This window comes from Heteronotia binoei, chromosome 6 (genome assembly GCF_032191835.1).
Source record: "Heteronotia binoei isolate CCM8104 ecotype False Entrance Well chromosome 6, APGP_CSIRO_Hbin_v1, whole genome shotgun sequence".
NCBI lineage: Eukaryota > Metazoa > Chordata > Lepidosauria > Squamata > Gekkonidae > Heteronotia > Heteronotia binoei.
Genome location: NC_083228.1, coordinates 114,569,567 through 114,588,938, shown reverse-complemented (window position 1 = coordinate 114,588,938; position 19,372 = coordinate 114,569,567). Strand labels below are relative to the sequence as shown.

Genomic DNA, 19,372 nt, shown 5'->3' with positions numbered 1-19,372 from the left:
AGAGCCGGTTCCAATGCTCACCTAAACCCTTGCACATGGCAGGCCAGACTGATGATATTAAAACTGACCTATTGTTCCTGTCTGCAACTAAGTCATATCTGACTTCTCTGCACCCAGTGATTCAACTGACGCCAGACACGGAATGCCATGTTTTGGGGTTTTTTTAATACATATATCTGTTGGAACATTAGAACACAATGGCCACCTGCTAAACTGTTTCTCTTCTGGTTGCACTTAAGTTTACAATCCCCACCCCCAGCTACTTCTTTCATGGGGGTGGGACTTTGGGATCTCTATGAAAGAAATAGCTTGGAAGACAATATTGAGCTGAATAAAACAGTAAAGAATCAAGCAGTCTCTTTGTGCTCACCCTTCTTCATTCAACTTCACAGCCTGTCTAAGAACAGAAGAATAGTCCTGCAGGGCCCAGATGTAATTTGGCAGAGCAGGGCTGCCAAGTACCCACTGGGGGCAGGGGATCCCGGTTTGGTGGGCCCCAACCCACCAGTAGAAAGGAGGTCGTTTGGGGGATCCCCACCCCCGAAGAGTCCCACTGCTACATGGCACACGCAGTGTGATGGCTTCACCCAGAAGTGACATATTGTGCTGGGCATGTCACGCAGGGACACTCTAGTGATTTGGGGGAAACCTCTATGGTAATTGCTAGAGTGTCACTGAGCAAAACCATAGAGTTTCCGTGATCCCCTAGAGCATACCCACACAGCATGCCTGGTGCAATACGTCACTTCCAGGTGATATCATCATGCCGCGTACACGTGAAAAGTCCCTCGCCGGCAGCCAGTGGGGACTTGGCAACCCTATGGCAAAGAGTTCCACAAGGTTGGGGCCAGGGCAGAAAAAGCCCTGGCCCTGGTCAAGGATAACCCCAACAATCCCAACCTCAGAGGGATATCCTCAGTACCAAAGGATAACAGTGTGCGATGCAAGGAAGGGGCCCCACCTACTCAGCCTGACACCCTCTGGCCTTGAACCATCAATTTCCACAATAGCAAAGGAGGTATCAGCACAGGAGTGAGATGGGTACTGTTTACAATGCAGGCACATGAAAACCTATACCCAGAATTTAAAGGTGCCACTGGACTTAAACTTTGTTCTATTGCTCCAGACCAACATGGCTACCCATCTGAATCCATCTACATGCAACATTGTTGTCTCATCTAGGAAGCAAAACCCTGATACTGACATACACTGGGTCCAAATATGTAAAACAGCTAGTGACTATCTCAGAATATTTTTTTTGTTTTCATTAAATTTGGTCATTTTGTGTTGGTCACAAGGATGCCAACCTACAAGTGGGGCCTGGAAATCTCCTGGAATTATATCTCCAAACTACAGAGATCAGTGTCTCTAGAGAAAATGGCAACTATGAGCATATGGCACTGTATGATTGCTGAGCCTTCTCCTGTCCCCAGCTCCCCAAAAACTTCTCCCTCCCCAGGCTCTGCTCCCAAACCTACAGCCAGTCTATGTTCCTATGTCTTGTTTTGGTCTCATTTTGCCTCAAGACACAAGATGAAGAGACTGACTCACTTCACATCAGCACCTCAGGTCCCATATATGAATGGCAATTCACTGGAATAAATGGCGTACGGAGAAATTACAAAATATGACACACACATGCATATGTTGCTCATAAAGAGCACTACAACTTGTTCTAATTTCAGGGAAAATTAAAGTAATGTTGGGCACAGCTAGCATATTTTTTACAATGCTGAAAATGTTCTGGTCGTAATGTTTTGACATTATGCCCAAAATATCAAGAGTTAAGACAAACTTCTGCTAGCCTTCAACATAGCAGAAAAACAAAATCCTTGCAAAGACATTTCTAATTTTTGGCATGACCACTATTAATGGTCAACATAGTCAGCATTCCTGGAATGTTTACTCATTCTACCAACTAAATGTAATATCGGTTGCACAGGCACACTTTCTAGTGAAGCTTAAGTATACAGACAATTGAAGATATAATGAAAAACCACTGCTTAATCACAACAAATAAAAATCCTTTAAATTTATTTTTAGAACAATTTTGTTTTACAGCCCAGTTCTCATTAAATAAATATTTGCCCTAAAAGATTTCCACTTTTCTGTGACATGCAGTGTATTTATTTATATCCTGCTATTCTTTCTCAAGCAGATAATCAAAATGACTAACATAAGAAAGACAGAATACAAACGAATCAATGCAGGCCGATGGAAGATGCTTTAAAAGTACTTCCTGTGTTAGTTCAAGTGCAATTAAGAAAGTACACAACATGTCACTATTATAGCTCTAATGAGCTGCACCAATATTGCTAACACATAATTGGTCAACAAAAAGCTGCTATCAGATTTATATTAAAATGTGATAATACCCTGGTCCTTTGAAACTGAATCACATTCAAAGGAAAGTTTCTGCCACTGTCGGCAATGCTAATATTAACAGAACCCATGGCATTTAATAGAATTTACTGTGCTGAACAAAGCGAATATTAATAGTTAAGGTAAATATAATACAATCTCACTAGTCAGCAAGTGACTGGGAGAAAAGCTACAATAAGCAAATCAGATAAATAGTACTGTTGTTTACCAAAGCTCACACATAGGAGAAGGTACACAGAAAAATCCAATAACCATCATTTTTGTATAATTAAAGCTGAAATGATAAAGGCTCTTCTGGGTAAGCAGAACTACATATTGAAGAAAGAAGTCTAACCCTACTTGTCTGGTATCGTGATAGCGGATAAGCTTTACTTCAAACACCAATAACCTCCTTACTACAAAAAAGTAGCAGCTAAGCCAAGGTCTCCTATTTAAGAACTGACACATTAAGAATGGCTACATTCTAGAGCAAATTATAGAAAACCTACTTGCAAGTTGATCTGCTTAGCATCTCAGCCTATGTCATTCTTACCATTTGTTTAACAGTACCTTCCCAAAGATAACAAGTATGTAATTACAATAGTACACATAGTACACAAAATTACAAATACAGAGACACTTTTGTACTCACACTGTGGAACCCCAGGCTATGTTATCATTCTTGTGATTACTTGCTTCAAGAAAGTGAAGTCTTGAGGCTCTAAACATTGCGATCATTCAAGAAAGAATGCAATCTCAAAATTATCATGTCCTCAGGCATATAGGTTTTGATAGCCAAATATTTAATACTTAAATATTGATCAGATCCAGAGGCAAAGCCTGACTGAATATCCTAAATTCTATATGGATCTACATGCAGCCAGAATGCCTCCAATCATGATAGTGCTGTGAGGTATGTCATGGCAGTAGACCTCACACCAAAATACCTCACTTCCTGACACCACTTCATCAGCCAGCAGGAGAATATTTTAGAATTGTTTATGTTGTTTTATATGAATCATGGGACTCCCATGTCTGTTAGCCGCCCTGAGCCCGCCTGGCGGGGAGGGCGGGATACAAAAATAAATTATTATTATTATTATTATTATTATTATTATTATTATTATTATTATTATTATTATTATTATTATTAAAACCAACATTGATGCAACACTGTGATGACATGATATTTTAAGAATTGCCAGAAATTGTATACTTTTACCATAAACACTCCAACTATTCCTAGAGGACCATGATGTCACTTTCTGGTTTGCCCCAGAAGTTATATCATGCCTTCGTAGCAATGGTACCTCCCCACCTTCCTGCTCATCCCAGCTCCTGCCAGGTGCCAGCCATTAATATTCTCAATAATAAATCTGAAAAAGCCCCAAAGAGAACCACTTTGCCAAAATGAAATTGATTAAACAGCTGTTATTCTCAGGATGAAGTGTCTCACGCTATTATGCTTCATAAATGAAGGCTTTGGTTTCATTTGATGCTGCAGTCCTGATAAAGGTCAAGGAAATTCACTGATACTCCAGAATAGTGTGTTGGCCACCAGGAGTCTGCCAGGAACTCTAAAATAAGACACTTGGCATACTTATTGTACTGTGTATTCTATTGGGACATCATCCCAGTGAGGTCTTTTTCACATATGCAGTTGTGCTTTTGGAGTTCTTCAAGGCTTTTTCAGATTTATTATTGAGAATATTGATGTGAAGTATGGAACATCACATATAATTGTTATATATTGATTATTGAAACTGTGTGTTTGAATATATAGTGTGTATTAAATTAAACTGGTAAAAATGATGGTTAAAAACTTACAACATATGCATTGCTATAGACTTTTTGCATGGTGTTCATGTACTTTTGCATCTAGGGCTGCCAAGCCCCCAGTCCAAGTGGGGAATCTCCCGCCCAGGAGGTTCTTAACCTGCCCACCCACATTGGGCCGGCAGGGGGAACCTCCCCCTGCATCACTGGCACGATGACATCACCCAGAAGTGACATCATCAAAATGGTGGTGCCTGTGCAGGTCCACTCTTGGCATTTCTAGGAAAACTCTATAGTTTTCCCGGAAGCTCTAGCTATTTGGGAGGTAAAACTCTATGGTGCAATAGGTACCATAGAGTTTTAACCCCCCAAATAGCTGGAGCATCCAGGAAAACCATAGTTTCCCCGGAAACACCTAGAGCAACCCCACATGGGTGTCACCATCTTGATGACATCACTTCAGTCAGGCTTTGCCTCTGGATCTGATCACTTAGTCAAAATTGTTAACTATCTTAATATGACTAATTTACATTGCTTTAGAACCAACAGAATAGTTTTTAATAGGGATTATATTAAGGTTAATGATGCTATTTAATTTCATAGATATAGATGATATAGCTACAGCTATAGAGAGGGCTAAATTGGGGTTACATGAATCGCTAGGACCATAAGCCAGTAAACACAAAATAATAGAAGAGGGAAAATGTTAGAATAAGATGCAGCTTCGAAAATGAAGTTATGATTACATTTTATTTGCTCATTCTTATGCCTGTGGCAAGTCAAAGCAAGTTGCCTCCTATGAAATTTCAAAGATATTTCATGAGTTTAGACTTACATAGATATAAAAGGCGTTCATCTTTTAAATATTATGAAGCTGGACATTCAGTTCTGAGTAGCCAGATGCATGAAAAACATTTGAGAACATTGTCCCAGAAAAGTTAAAGCTTCCACAGTCAAAAAAATCTTAAAGCTATCTCCCTAGTTTTAAAGCTATCTGCAGTAATGTTTCCATTACAAGGCACCAGGGCTACCATGGGAATTTTGGTGTGCTAAAATACTAAAAATTGTTAGGCATTCCTATCACTTTCCCCTCACAGAATTGTAATTTTCAGGGCTCCACATGTAACTCAGTCTTATGAATAGATTCAGAATGAAAATCAGATAAGTTGTTCATGGTGGTAGGTAAGCTGGTGGATTGGATCCCATGGAAAAATTCTGTCAGTGGAAGGGGGAGGTACATTGTTGCTGATTCACTCCACCTACTGCAAACCAGAATATCCCCATCATGTGGTTCCTGGGGTTTTTTGTCCCATTCCCACCCACCCCCACCCCCGGAATAACACTTCAGGTGTATTTTGAGTTACAATGAGAAGAGAGAGGCAAGAAAGTCCCACTTTGCTGATGGACATCTTTTCTTGTCGGTGGAGACTGACCACATTATCTAAGCCCATCTCATGAGAAATATTCCCACTAGCAGATCATACAGATCTCTACTTAAAGTGGTTGGGAATTATATTATAGAGGAAAAAAAAGAAATAGTGAAAGAATCTTGGAAAACAAATTTGGTATTTGCCTTTACTGCAAAAGGGAGATACCAAAACTTCTGCGCTTATTCAGTAAGGTTAAAAATGTTAGAGTTCAACTCAAGACCAGCTTTCTGAAAACTTGCCATGAAAACATCAATGTCTGACTTGAAAGACAAAGAGCAAAACTACACATGATTCTTTCATTTCCAATATCTTTTTTTTAAAAAAGACCTAGCTGCTGGAACTGCAATATAAATGGGGAGACTGGAGAGGGGAATTAACCCTTTCCCTTCATGTGATTTTCCCCACCAAAAGCTTAAATTCCACCACTCTTTTTGCTTCCAATGGGGAAAACTTATAGGAACCCATAAATTTTTCCCACTGTGTGTGAAAGCAGCTTCAAGGCCTGCAATTTCAAGTGGGAAAATACAGCACAAGGGAGGCATTAACACTTCTGCATGTGTCTGTCTTCCCCTTTAACATATGGCCCCAGCAACTGCAGCCAATATTTTCAATATTGTTGGGATACAAAATCATGGAACCAAATGCCAAATATTGACCGATTTCCCACTCGCCTTACATCACTCTCACGCTCCTCTTCTCAGTGGGGCTTCCTTATGATTTCACACTATCTGCCCCAGAGCTGCAGCTAGTGTCAGCTTTTTCGCACCACAAACAGAAACTGGTTTTTAGACATTTCTGTTTGCGGCCTGAAAAAGCCAACACTAGCTGCAGCTCTGGGGCAGATAGTGTGAAATCAGAAGGAAGCTCTGCTGAGAAGAGGAACGTGAGAACGGCATAAGGTGAGTGGGAAATCAGTCATTGTCTTACCCAAAGATACTCCTAGAACCAACCTTTAGGCAGCACTGTAAAGGTTATCTGCAAAGGCATCATAACCACATCAAGTTAAGTATAAGATTGTACCATTATCATCTCCATGCTGTTCAGAATAGATTTAGCTCCACTTGGACTATACAGGTACATGACCTGCTCCAGATGATAACTAGCCAAATACTCTGGGACCCATACCTCTTGAACTACATCTCCTGTGCCAGCTGTGCCCCCCAAACAGCCTTCACTAGCCTCATCTAAAAGGGCCTATATGGCAACAGTTTGGTCATGGGTCTTCTTTATGGTAAGTTTATGGCCTCCTGGAGTGGGTACTGTGGGTACCTTTGCTTTTCACATTCAGGAAAGCATGTAAGACTGTTCCATTCTAAAGGGCATTTGGTGGAAGATATATTGTTTTAACCTGTGCATTGACTTTTAACTATATGCATATATTGGCATTTAACTTTTTGAATGCCGATTGTGTCCCTGCATCTTTGCTGTTTTGTCAGTTGCCATGAGTGTGTGAAGTCTGTGTGTAAAGTACCATCAAGTTAGAATCATAGAGTTGGAACGGGCCTCCAGGGTCATCTTGTCCAACTCCCTGCACAATGCAGGAAATTCATAAATACTCCCCCCCACCACATACACCCCCAGTGAGCCCTGCTCCATGCCCAGAAAATGGCAAAAACCTCCAGAATCCCTTGCCAAACTGGCCTGGAGAAAAATTGCTGACTGACCTTAAAGTGACAATCAACATTTCCATGGGTGTGTAAGAAAGGGCCACAAGAACTAAGCACTGATGCAACCCTTCCTGCCCTCCTTCTCATGAACTGCCTAATTCACAGAATCAACTTCTGCATAAAAACCTCCAAGGAAGGCCTCCTGAGAAAGCCTGTTCCACTGAAGAACCACTCTAATTGTCAGGAAGTTCTTCCTAATGTTTAGTCTAAAACTCTTTTGATTTAATTTCAACCCATGGTTCTTGTCCAACCTTCTACAGCAACAGAAAACAATTCTGCACCATTCTTTATATGACAGCCCTTCAAATACTTGAATATGGTGATCATATCATCTCTAAGTCGTCTCCTCTCCAAGTTAAACATACCCAGCTCCTTCAACCTTTCCTCACAGGACATGGTCTTCAGACCCCTCACCATCTTCATTACCCTCCTCTGGACACAAGTTGCTGCTGACTTATGGTGACGACAAAAGGTTTTCAGAGTAAGTGTATAAGCAGAGGTGGTTTGCCATTGCCTTTATCTGCAAAGTCTTCTTTGGTGGTCTCCAGGGCTTTTTTTTTGTAGAAAAAGCCAAGCAGGAACTCATTTGCCTATTAGGCCACACTCTCTGACACCAAATCAGCCAGAACTAAATTCCTGTGCATTCCTACTGGGGGAAAAAAGTCCTGGTGGTCTCTCATCCAAGTACTGACCCTCCTTAGCTTCTCAGATCTGATGAGATCAGGCTATTCTATACCATTCCACACTGCAAAGGTAAGGTACCATATAAATATTCAAATAAATTAAGAAAAATAAATAAAATGTTGGATTTATATTTCTGGAAATAGGGTTTTATAAGGAGCATTGAATGATTGGCAGTCATAGATATATACAAGGTACAGATACCACTATGATAACACTGTGAATCTTCACTAGAACATCTGTTTGGGTGACCTGGCATACCAGTTCTGCAGATCACATTGCCCTAATCTCTTCTTCCTTGCATCTTCTTGTCTAGTTTATCGTCCACTATTAACTAGCAAATTCTTTCATTAGTCCTGCTCCAAAGCATGTACAAGTCCCATTCACATTAATGTTCTCCCATGATATTACAAGAAGAAGAAGAATTGCAGATTTATACCCTGCCCTTCTCTCTGAATCAGAGACTCAGAGCAGCTTACAATTCTCTATATCTTCTCCCCCCACAACAGACACCCTGTGAGGTGAGTGGGGCTGAGAGGGCTCACACAGCAGCTGCCCTTTCAAGGACAACCTCTGCGATAGCTATGGCTAACCCAAGGCCATTCCAGCAGGTGCAAGTGGAGGAGTAGGGAATCAAACCTGGTTCTCCCAGATAAGAGTCCACACCCTTAACCACTACACCAAACTGGCTCTCACAGGATTCATTTATGTGTGTTTCATCAATGTATTCAAGCATACATACTCCTTGGTAACATATCTAGGAAGAAACAGGAACCAAAAATTACATCTAACTGAACATGCAAAGCAATATTTACAAAGTCCAGAAATAATTACAATAATAAAATTGATTGTTACAATATTGGTCCTGTTTTGCAAAAACAACCAAATCACTAAGAACCCAAACTTAGCAGAACTTCAGATGAGAGAATTTCATAAGCATCCCTGGTAATATTTAATATGCTTTCAAACTTATTCCATTCCAAGCTTATTCCCTTTTTAACTGAAATAATCCTAGTAGTGTACAGTTACTAAAGACTGGTCTCAACAATTCCCATTCCATCAGGGTTCAATAAACCTTATATCTCTCTAGACTAGCCTTTATAAATAGTCCAGGAAGCAATCAATACACTCCTTGCATTGTAAGCCTACTGCACAATGTGAAGCACTGAGACTGATCAGAAATGTTTTTTTGAATACATATAGTACTGGCTTGTAAGAGTCATAACATGGCTTTACAAATACTAAATCTATTTAATACACCACATTTACTGGGCCAGAAATATTGGAAATGTGATGTTTAAAACAGAATACTTTGTAACATTACCAGCTGTTCATATGGTAATTATTTCACTGGTAAATTTTGAGCTGATATGTCATAAATGCATTATACCTGAGGCTTCCTGAGTGAAACAGAAGCTACATACAAAGGCTGAGACCAATTTTGCACTTAGTAAGAACAAAACATTCTTATATTAGAGGACAGATGTTTGATATACAGTCTTCTTATTGGAAAACAGTCTAATTGATTTCAATGGGATTTGAATAGAGTAGATAATTTCAAAATCACATTTCACAATCCCAAACTTGAGTAATTTGACATACTTTATAAGAGACAATAAAAACTTTGTGCAAATAAAGTGAGAGTGCATGCAAGCATTAAAAACAAAGGCTGCATTCCAATGTCATGAATAAAGCACAATTTAGATTCAGCTTGTGGGTCTCAAGAAGCAGAACAAAGTATGAGTCCAGTAGGGTTGCCAATCCACAGATGGGGCAGAGGATCCCCTGGTTTGGATGCCCTCCCCCTGCTTCAGGGTCATCAGAAAGTGTGTGGGGGGGAATGTCTGCTGGGCACTCCATTATTCCCTTTGGAGATCGATCCCCATAGGGTATAATGGAGAATTTATTTGTGGGGCTCTGGGGAGGCTGTGTTTTGAGACAGAGGCACCAAATTCACAGCATAGCTTCTGGTGCCTCTCCTCAAAACACCAACCAAGTTTCAAAAAGATTGAACCAAGGGGTTCAATTCTGTGAGCCCCAAAAGAAGAAGGTACCTGTATCCTTCATTATTTCCAATGTAGTCTCTTAAAATGTGATGGCCAGAACCCCCTTTGGAGTTCAGTTATGCTTGTCACAACCTTGCTATTGGCTCCACCCCAATGTCTCCTGGCTCCACCCCCAAAGTCCCCAGATATTTCTTGCATTGAACTTGGCAACACTAGAGTTCAGTGACACTTTAAAGGCCAATGAAGTTTTATTTTACTCATGAGCCCAGTGTCTGAATCTGAATGCTTTAACTGGTATTCTAAACCACAGTCTAGGGGGCCCCAGCTTTGGGGGTCTGCAGGCATATTTGGAATTCTGACAGGGCATGTTGGGTACAGCAATAAAATGGATGCCACAAAATAGAGCAGGTGGAACCAGCCAGAAAATGATTGCCACAGCATAACTTCAGTCACATAATGCAGACCTTGTGTTGTGGTGGCAGCTGCTGGCAAAGCAACATTTTTAAAAATCTGCACAGCCATTCAAAACTCCAATAGTTAATCAGAAGCCTTGCTGGCCAAAAGGCCAACATGGCACCACCCACAGGCATCCCTTTGGAACATATGAACATATGAACCTGCCTTATACTGAATCAGACTCTTGGTCCATCAAGTCAGTACTGTCTACTCAGACTGGCAGTGGCTTTCCAGGGTCTCAAGCTGAGGTTTTTCACACCTATTTGCCTGGAGCTTTTATAGTTGGAGATGCCAGAGATTGAACCTGGGACCTTCTGCTTACCAAGCAGATGCTGAACCACTGAGCCACCATCCAAGACCACTGACATAGTCTAACCCTGACATAGTCTACTGACATAGACCACTGACATAGTCTAACCCTGATTTAGCATCCCAGTTTAGCATCATAGTGTTTTGGATTAAAAAGCAAAACACAGTGTGCTGTAATGCAGATTGTTGGAACAAACTGGTTAATCAAACACTTCAAATGCAAGAATAAAAAGTTAAAAACTTCATCACTCATCGAATTCTATAGCACATATTCACAGCTTCTTCCCACCCATATTTATTTGTACACTTATACAAACTACAGACACTGGGGCAAAGAACTAAAAAAATCCTAAAGCATCCTTTAAAAAAAAGTAGGGGTATATTATTATAGTTGGGAATTCTTCAACTGTGCATGTAGACTAGTTGTTTGTAGATGTTACCTAACCAAAGTTTTACTTTGTTTGCCAAATTGCTTAGACTTCTATATACATATGGTACAAATAGGATAATAGTAATCTCTTATTATATTCTTCCTCCTAGTTGCCAATGGAGGCATCATAATCATTCCACTTCCATCTCTACAAGAAGCTTACAGCCAAAGATTTAGCTGGTTTATTCAAATCAATAAGAGCAATGGATTCACGTTTCTGTGCTTCCATTTTTTGTTACCTCTGTCCTTTTCCCTGAGCCGAATCCCTTTTCACCAGTTCTTCTAGTTATTTTTTGTTTCTTGGTCCCTTTCTTTCAGTTACTTTGCTTCTCACAGAGATCTATTTCCATTCTATGGGAGAGTCCATAGCACGACGACAGAGCACATGTTTTGCATACACGAAGTCCCCAGTTGAAAAGACCTCTCATAGCACAGTGTTTTGAGTCACCGTAAAAAAGACTGGCCTAGATGGATCGAGTGATCCAACTGGGAACAAGAAACTTTCATATATTATTTATTGTTTATTTAGATATCAATACAATACTTCTCTCCCCAATGGGGACCCAAAGCAACTCATAGCACCATTCTTCCCACTGATATTCTCATCACCACTCAGTGCCAGCGATTGTACTTATGCTACTTAAATTCCTCAGAGTGCCCTACAGAGCAACTCTTGTTCCTTTGGACCTGTGTGAGTGCTAACCCCAGACCAAATGAAAATGTCCTCTTCTCTTACACACAGCCACTGAACTGAACATGTTTTGAGACCTTTGTTTCAGGAGCAGCTGGAATGACTAGGTAAGTGCCACCCCACCAGCTCAACAAGTCAGTGTCCGACGCTTCAGCACCACCAACACACATGATACATAATGATCAAATATGTAGCCCAACATTTCTTCAAAGGCTTCAAGGCAATATACATATATATGGGGGTTTTTTTTAATCCTCTCAACAATCTTATGAGGTAGGTTGGACAGATAACAGCCAGTGGCCCAAGGTCACCGAGTGAAGTACACGGCTGAACAGGAATTCTGGCTGAACAGGAATTCGAAACAACAGGCAGACAATTTCTCCATTATTTGACAATGTCTGCTTTTACACCTAGAAAATGACTCCTCAAGGCCACCTAAAGAGCAAATGGCTAATTCCTTGCCTTCAGAAAGACTGCTTGCCAGCACACACTGTCTCCACACCAGCGCTTGAAGTGGCTCCTCAGCCAAAACATAAATTTGAATGTCCATTTTACAATGCACCATACATACTTTTTCAACACAAATATGAATGGCCATGTATTATGTATAACCATCCTTAAATATGTATGTTATCATAATGGCTACACTTAAATTAAATCAAACTCCCAGAAAGACCAATGTGAAAACTCAGGGCAGGATTATGGCAAAAGCTTCTGGTCTTTAAAACAGCTTAATTTGTGAACTAGTAGAACACAATTACTGTGTTTTATGCCATGGAGCTGTTCTTCAAATAAATTATGTATTCAATATGTAATTAAAGTTCCAAGGTTGGCACTTTGTGAGAGCTGACATTTTTAATATATTGGCAGCCATTAGCAAATGGATACCGAAGCTTTTGGCTGGACAATGAAGTGAATCAAAGCCTTACCACCTTTGGGCAAATCAATCATCACTAATGTACACTTTTATTTGTGTGAATTAACAAAATAGTCTATAATTGTCTAATAAATTTGCCAGGGAATACAAAGGCTCAGATTAGTTCTGCACAACCCTATTTTATTCCAAGCCAAGACACAGCATAACGTTATCCCATTGAATAATATATTTGAAAGAAAATATAGTCCAATCCACAAACAATTCCAATCCAGAGCTGCTTGGTCAAAAGGAGCAAGAGATAAAACAACTCCACAAACTCTCTTAAGCTACAAGATCCCATTCCTGAGAGTAAGCCACACTGAGTAGACCTCAGCAGGATTCTGAGCAATTCTGTTCAGGACTAAATTGTCAGACCAGCCATTCTTTACCCATCATAGGATGACTTCCGCATTGCTTGTGGAGTAGGCTGCGCCAAACCAAACATCAGACTCTGAAAATGCACTTTTGTACAAACAAAGCAAAGATCCAGTCATGTAAGAAAATAGAGACCAAGAAATCCAACTCACTACTAAAGGATTCAGATCATTTTGTGCCACAGAGATCCCAACTATATTGTACTGAAAAAGTTAACACATGTAAGGGCGAAGTAGAGGATACCATAAGACTTCATATAGGGGACAACTACAGGTCAGAGCATCACACAACCAGATGAGGGATTTTACATTTTGGGAACATGATCAACCAAAGGCATACAGTCAACCACATACACCACTTCTCAACAGCTCAGCCAAATGCACCCATTCACAGTTTGCAGATGGAGGGATACACGGGCTGTGCAAAGATGATCTGGGAAAATGGAAGCCCTCCTTTCTCTGCTCCTCAGCCTTTTTCCCAGATCATCTTGCACTACCTCCTGAAAAGCTAGCACCACATCACAAGTGTGCTTAGAGGTCAGCTTGAACCAAACAAGCAAGACTTGCGCAGAACTCTAGACAAGCCTATTATACTGATGTAGTGTTGTGACAGCACTTCAGTTGTGTTATAACTTAATGCATCAACACCACAAACACTGTGGATCAGATGAAGATTAATCACATAAGTACGCTTAAGAAGGCTTGATGCAATGATGTACCGAATCAAATATTAAAACATCCCATTCAAGAAGCCAACCAACCCATCTTAATCCCTTGGAGAGCAAATATTTAAACTGGGACTTTGCCAATCTGCCATCTCTAAAATGCCCTGTTTGACATCATTTTCCCCTTATGTTAACAAAATGTGGTACCCATTATCTTAACTTGATTATGTTTAGCTATGCTAACGATGGGCAATTATTAAAAATTTAATCCATCATTAGATGACTATTAAAGTAGAAATGAGTACAGTAAAGCTAGCTGACCTGGAGTGGGAGAGACAATGTAGATATACACAATCCAAGTGAACATCATACTATCAGTAAATTCCTGTAAAATGTGTAGGCTTTTTGTACTGTATCCAAGATCAATATAATATTTCTTGATAGTTAATGTCCTTCATATTTAATCTACCAAGAAATTTCACAACTGAATGGTGAAATTCACAACTGATGGTAATGATGACTGATGCTCGTCTTGGGAACTCCCCGCTAAATCAGTTTAAGTTTCATTACTATACTTTTATAACTAAGCTCACTCATGTTGCCAGCACCATTAGCCAGATCTCATGTGGACATAACTGAACTACCTCTTTACACAAAAATATAGATTTCCCCCCACCCACCAATCCAATACAAATGGGAAACCATCTCCTGGCTTTCGAGGTTTCCATTGATATACTTGCTATTCAAGGTCCAGTATTTAGAATAACTATTATGCATCCTGAATGCAGAAGCTCAGAAACCCTAATAGATTACTGTGAATGATGGCCACATCCCCCCTCAGTTGGGGGAGAGGGGGAGAGAGGCTTTTTAAATTTACAGAAATTCTGCCACACCAGCAGTATCTTTGCTATTTCAGAGTTCACTGAGTCCCCAGCTATTTATTCAACCCTCCCTTTAAATCTACTGCTGTCAGACTAGTATCTTATTTCAGTGCTCAGAACACAGTGGTGTGGACAGTAAAGTCTTCAATTGCAGTTTGCTTTGAAAAACTTACTCATTATTAATTGCATGTGCTAATTCGTATTTGCACAAGACAGACAATGTTGCCTGAATGAGAATCTCCTGTACAGATACATTTTTAAAGAAAAAAAATCATTTTAAATACCTATGCATAATTACACAGACACACAAGGATATAGACGCAGGCATGTAAACTAAAACAAATAGCATCACTGTTTCAGTAAACACCATCTCTCAATTCAAATAGCTCAGAAAATCTTCCAAAAGCTCCACACATTGAAATCAGAGGGCAAACGCACATGCACACACATACACACACACAGCTGTGTGGGTTATTTAGCAAAAGGTATACATTACCAGATGCATTGTGAAGTTCCTGGATCACCTGCAGGGAAATAAGGCAGGAAATTGGATGATGGCACAGTATTCCTCAGTATTACACAGAGCCTGATCTGACTGTTACAGAATACCAGGCAAGTATGAGGCTGAAAAACCTTTGAGTTGAGCTCACTCTATAGGCATCAGAAAGCCTCAAAGGGGGGAGAGAGAGAGAGAGTGAGAGGAGGGGGAAAGGAAAGAAGAAAAAGAGGCAGTCCACAAATAGCTAGATGAAACTTCTGGCACTTTTCCAGCTCAGGAATGAATTCACTGTAATTTGGAGATATATACAGAGGAGGAAACGAAAGGAAACTTAGGCATGCCGATGGATTTGTCCCTGCTTAACAGGCTCTGAAAAATACGTGCCAGTTTCAGCCCAGCTCATTTCTAAAAATGCTCTTCCAGAAACAATACTGAACAAAATTGATTCTTCAACACACACACACACACACACCCCAGGATAAGGAGACACACCCCCCCAAGCACACTCGCTGCAGCCGTTCTGACCAGCTTCCCAAGGTATCCATACCGATCCTCTAAAGGATCATTCCATCAGTTATCTGCTGTGCATTTTATTAATCCCAGCACAGAGCTATAGCAGCAAATCTAATTCCTTTTATGTCTCAAAGTGGATTCATAGCGTTTTTTATAACACTCTTCAGACATATAAACAGATTTATGTCAATAGTGGGTTTGGGATAGCACTTAGAAGCTAAAATATAACCCTCTTCTTTCCCACCCTCCCCTCTCAAAATCCCACACACAAGTATGAATGGATCATCACTTCTAAAACTGAAATATTTGAGATATTTCAATCAATGCATCCCAAGAACAAACATTCAAGCCCTAGATAAACATGGCTGTCAAATAAAATTTGGTAGATACAGGTGGAAAGAGTTGGTAACAGCTCGTATAATCTGCAGCTATTGTGAAAACTGCTTCTGCCCATTTTGTTCCAGATAGGTATACCCTAAATACTCAAGCTGCAGAAGCACAAAAAAAAAAAGTTACTATTTTGCATTGTGCATTCGCTTTGTTTTTTAAACAGCTATTCAGGTGAGCTTAGCTCTTTTGTATCCATGTATGCACTTTTCTTTAAAAAGCATCAGAAAAAGAAATATATTTACCAGTCCCCATTAGGCTGCAACCTGGCTCAAGACAAAGCACCATGCAGTAAGGAAAATAATAATAATAGTACCTGAATAAAGTTCAGAAAAGCAAGCTACGAGATTAAAATGCATTTTCTAAGGTTGCTTTTCCCCCTTACACTTTTGTATAGCCCTGAGGCAGAATTCACACAACAGCTTTTTCTTCCACCAAGAGATGGTTTTTTGTTTGTTTGTTTGTTTTTAATCACCCCATGTGAGAACCGTGTGGAATGGAATATTGTGCATGGTCCAGGAGGCACTCAGTTCCCCAGCTGCTTCACAAAGAGCAAACGTGATCTCTTCTGGCTTGCAGCTTGCCAGGAGCCACATGAGTGACACATCAGCCTTTTTTGCAAGAATCGAGTCAGCTTCTGATATTTTTTTAAAAAAATATTTGTTCTTTCTTTGTGAAATAAAACCTGAAGAAGAACTGACATAAAACAAGGCATGGGTCTGCTAATTTTTACTTCAAAATGCTGCATTGGCATCAGCACAGGCAGAGCCAGAGCAAACTGAAACTAGTGGATCATGGGTAAAACCTAGCAGCATCTAGAGTTGATCAGTTTTTATTTATTTTTATTTTATTTGTTTTATTCCACTTTTATCCCGCCCTCCCCGCCGAGAGAACCCAATGGTGTTTTTCAGAACCCAATGGTGTTTACCTGACAGAATACTAGTTGGACCAGTATAATACTGGCTGGTTGGCAACCTCAGTTGCATAAAAACATAAGCTAAATACTGTACAGCTATTCCTTTCGCTTCTTCGGTCTTTCTGGAAAAACTGACATACCAATGATAATCCTTGATTGTACTTCTCCACAACTTTTGTTCCCAGGAAGATAAAGGAGTCACTGGAATCATCCTACTTGAGTCTCAACATGAAACAAAATGGAGGAGGGGAAGTAATTGCGTAGTAGGAGAAAAAATGATGATTCAACAGAGGTAAAATTCAATTCAAGCTAAGAAAATAACTAGTAGAAATTACAAATGTAAGCATTAATTAATCAGTTTTGGAACACTATGTCTGGGCCAGTGATGCTCTTAGGGTTGCTGGGTTTGTGTTGGAAAATACCTGGAGACTTTGGGGGTGGAGCTGGGAGAGGGTGGGGTTTGGGGAGGGGTGGGGCCTTAGCAGGATACACTGCCATAGAGTCCACGCTTCAAAGCAGCCATTTTCTCCAGGAGAGCTGATCTCTGCCAGCTGGAGATCAGCTGTGAAAGCGGGAGATCTCTAGGCCCCACCTGGAGGCTGGCAACCCTAGATGCTCTCTATTCTTGGTGCAAACATTAGGGGAGGGCTTCTGGAGTTCTAGACCCACTGGTAGACCTTGTGATGTCATGTGGGTTTTGGCCACTGTGTGATACAGAGTGTTGAACTGGATGGGCCATTGGCCTGAACCAACATGACTTCTCTTATGTTCTGCCATTGCATTCCTCTGCAGAGTCTTCCTTGGTGGTCTCCTTTTCTAAGTACCCACCCTGCTTAGCTTCCAAGATCTGACTAGATCAGGCTACACCATGACACCTTCCCATTCCTAATAATAGAGCCCCCAAAATCCTTTAACTGTGGGGGACAAAAATATGCAATATTCTTACAAAAAAAAAAAGAAGCTTGTCTAAAATAATTAATGCAGAGAAGCAAGCTACAAAGAGGATGCTTTGTTTTTTGCCGCAGGTATTTGAAAGCAGCAGTGCTCCATAACTGGCACTGTGTCAAACCAAGTAACTGAACGGTATAAATAGCTTAAAAGGTTTCCACATGAAATAGTCTACTTGTTCAGCAAGGCATCCAACAGGATACATCCTCATTTGTATGTGAGCATGGATAGCTGTTCTACAGCCTCACACACTTGGAATTTTGTGACTCACTCTGAAATTGAGGCTTAATGAGAAACCTGTTAGAGTTGGCAAGCTTTTTCCAGTCAATGAGTGAAGAAACTTCTCATCACAATCCCAGTCACAGAAGTAATAATCCTGACACAATGCCAGAACTACAGATATCTTGCAGGGGGAGTTCCTTACTAAAAGCTTTAACAGAAGCACCACAAAGCTAAACAATATTCAAGGATGCTTCTCAGTACCTTGAAAGTTGGAACTATTTCAAGGCAAATGTAAGGTATAATTCACCTCAAGAACCCTCTTCCTGAACATAATTTCCTATGTAGAGCCAAGCACATGATGGAAACTGGACTATGGGAACTGGAACTCCAAATGTTAGTTTGGCATTAAAGAGCAACTTCAAGGAGGGGTGCAATTTGGTTCAGGGTGGGATGTAGTTCTGGGGAAAGGGGGTTAACTATCCCCAAGTGTTATTTATTTATTTGGTTGGTTGGTTGATATCCCACCCTCCCCACCGAAGCTGGCTTAGGGCGGCTTACATATTCATAAAAACATCACATAAAAACCAGATTAGAAATCTCTTCCCCACAACTGCTCTAAACTTCATGGGGGCAAGGTAACCATATTATACCTGTCTCCCCCACAAGGGAGGTAATTTCCAACTGGGAAAATGGTAAAGGAGGGGGAAGATGAAAACCTTCCTTTTCTAGTGTCACAGCCCAAATCCATATCCATTCCACTGCAGCTGTTTGGTGAGGCAAAAGTACATTTGGGTTGGGGGTACCCACAACAGAACACCAACCTCATGAGGCTGAACTACATTTCAACAATTAAACTCAAAGCAAGTCAGGAACATAGAAAGCATAAAATAAGTGTACAGCAAACCAGCTCATAAAACCAGTCAGCTAGAAGTAAAATCAATCAGAACAGGTAACCCCTTCTTAAATAGTTTCTCCTAATCATATCCAGGAATAGAGAGATGCCTTCTAAGAAGGAAAAAAAACACTGGAAGGAAGGAGTTCCAGCAGGGGTAGCCTTAGTGAATCTGGAGTCTAGGATGGGGCTAAACACTGCTACTGTCTCATCAGGATCCCCTCCCACCACCACCACCCTGAGGAAGGTGCGTTGCTGAGCTGGCTACCTGAACGTCAAGCAGGGCAGGCCTGAAATGAAATGGAAGCCTGGTCTTCTTATTTTCATCACTCAATTGGGAGGGATGGGCCAC

General features: G+C 40.6%; 1 protein-coding gene across 2 annotated transcripts in view; it reads right to left on the bottom strand.

Annotated features, from left to right (window-relative positions):
• SCHIP1 (schwannomin interacting protein 1) overlaps positions 1 to 15,267 on the bottom strand; it is a 621,980-nt gene extending 606,713 nt beyond the window's left edge. Inside the window, exon 1 of one of the 2 annotated variants that reach the window (XM_060242397.1) lies at positions 15,140 to 15,267. In XM_060242397.1, the coding sequence (XP_060098380.1) occupies positions 15,140 to 15,148 (9 nt within the window). In that variant the 5' untranslated portion in view covers positions 15,149 to 15,267. The remainder of the gene's footprint in view (positions 1 to 15,139) is intronic. The other variant, XM_060242398.1, reaches the window with a different exon arrangement.
• Between the last annotated feature and the right edge of the window lie 4,105 nt (positions 15,268 to 19,372).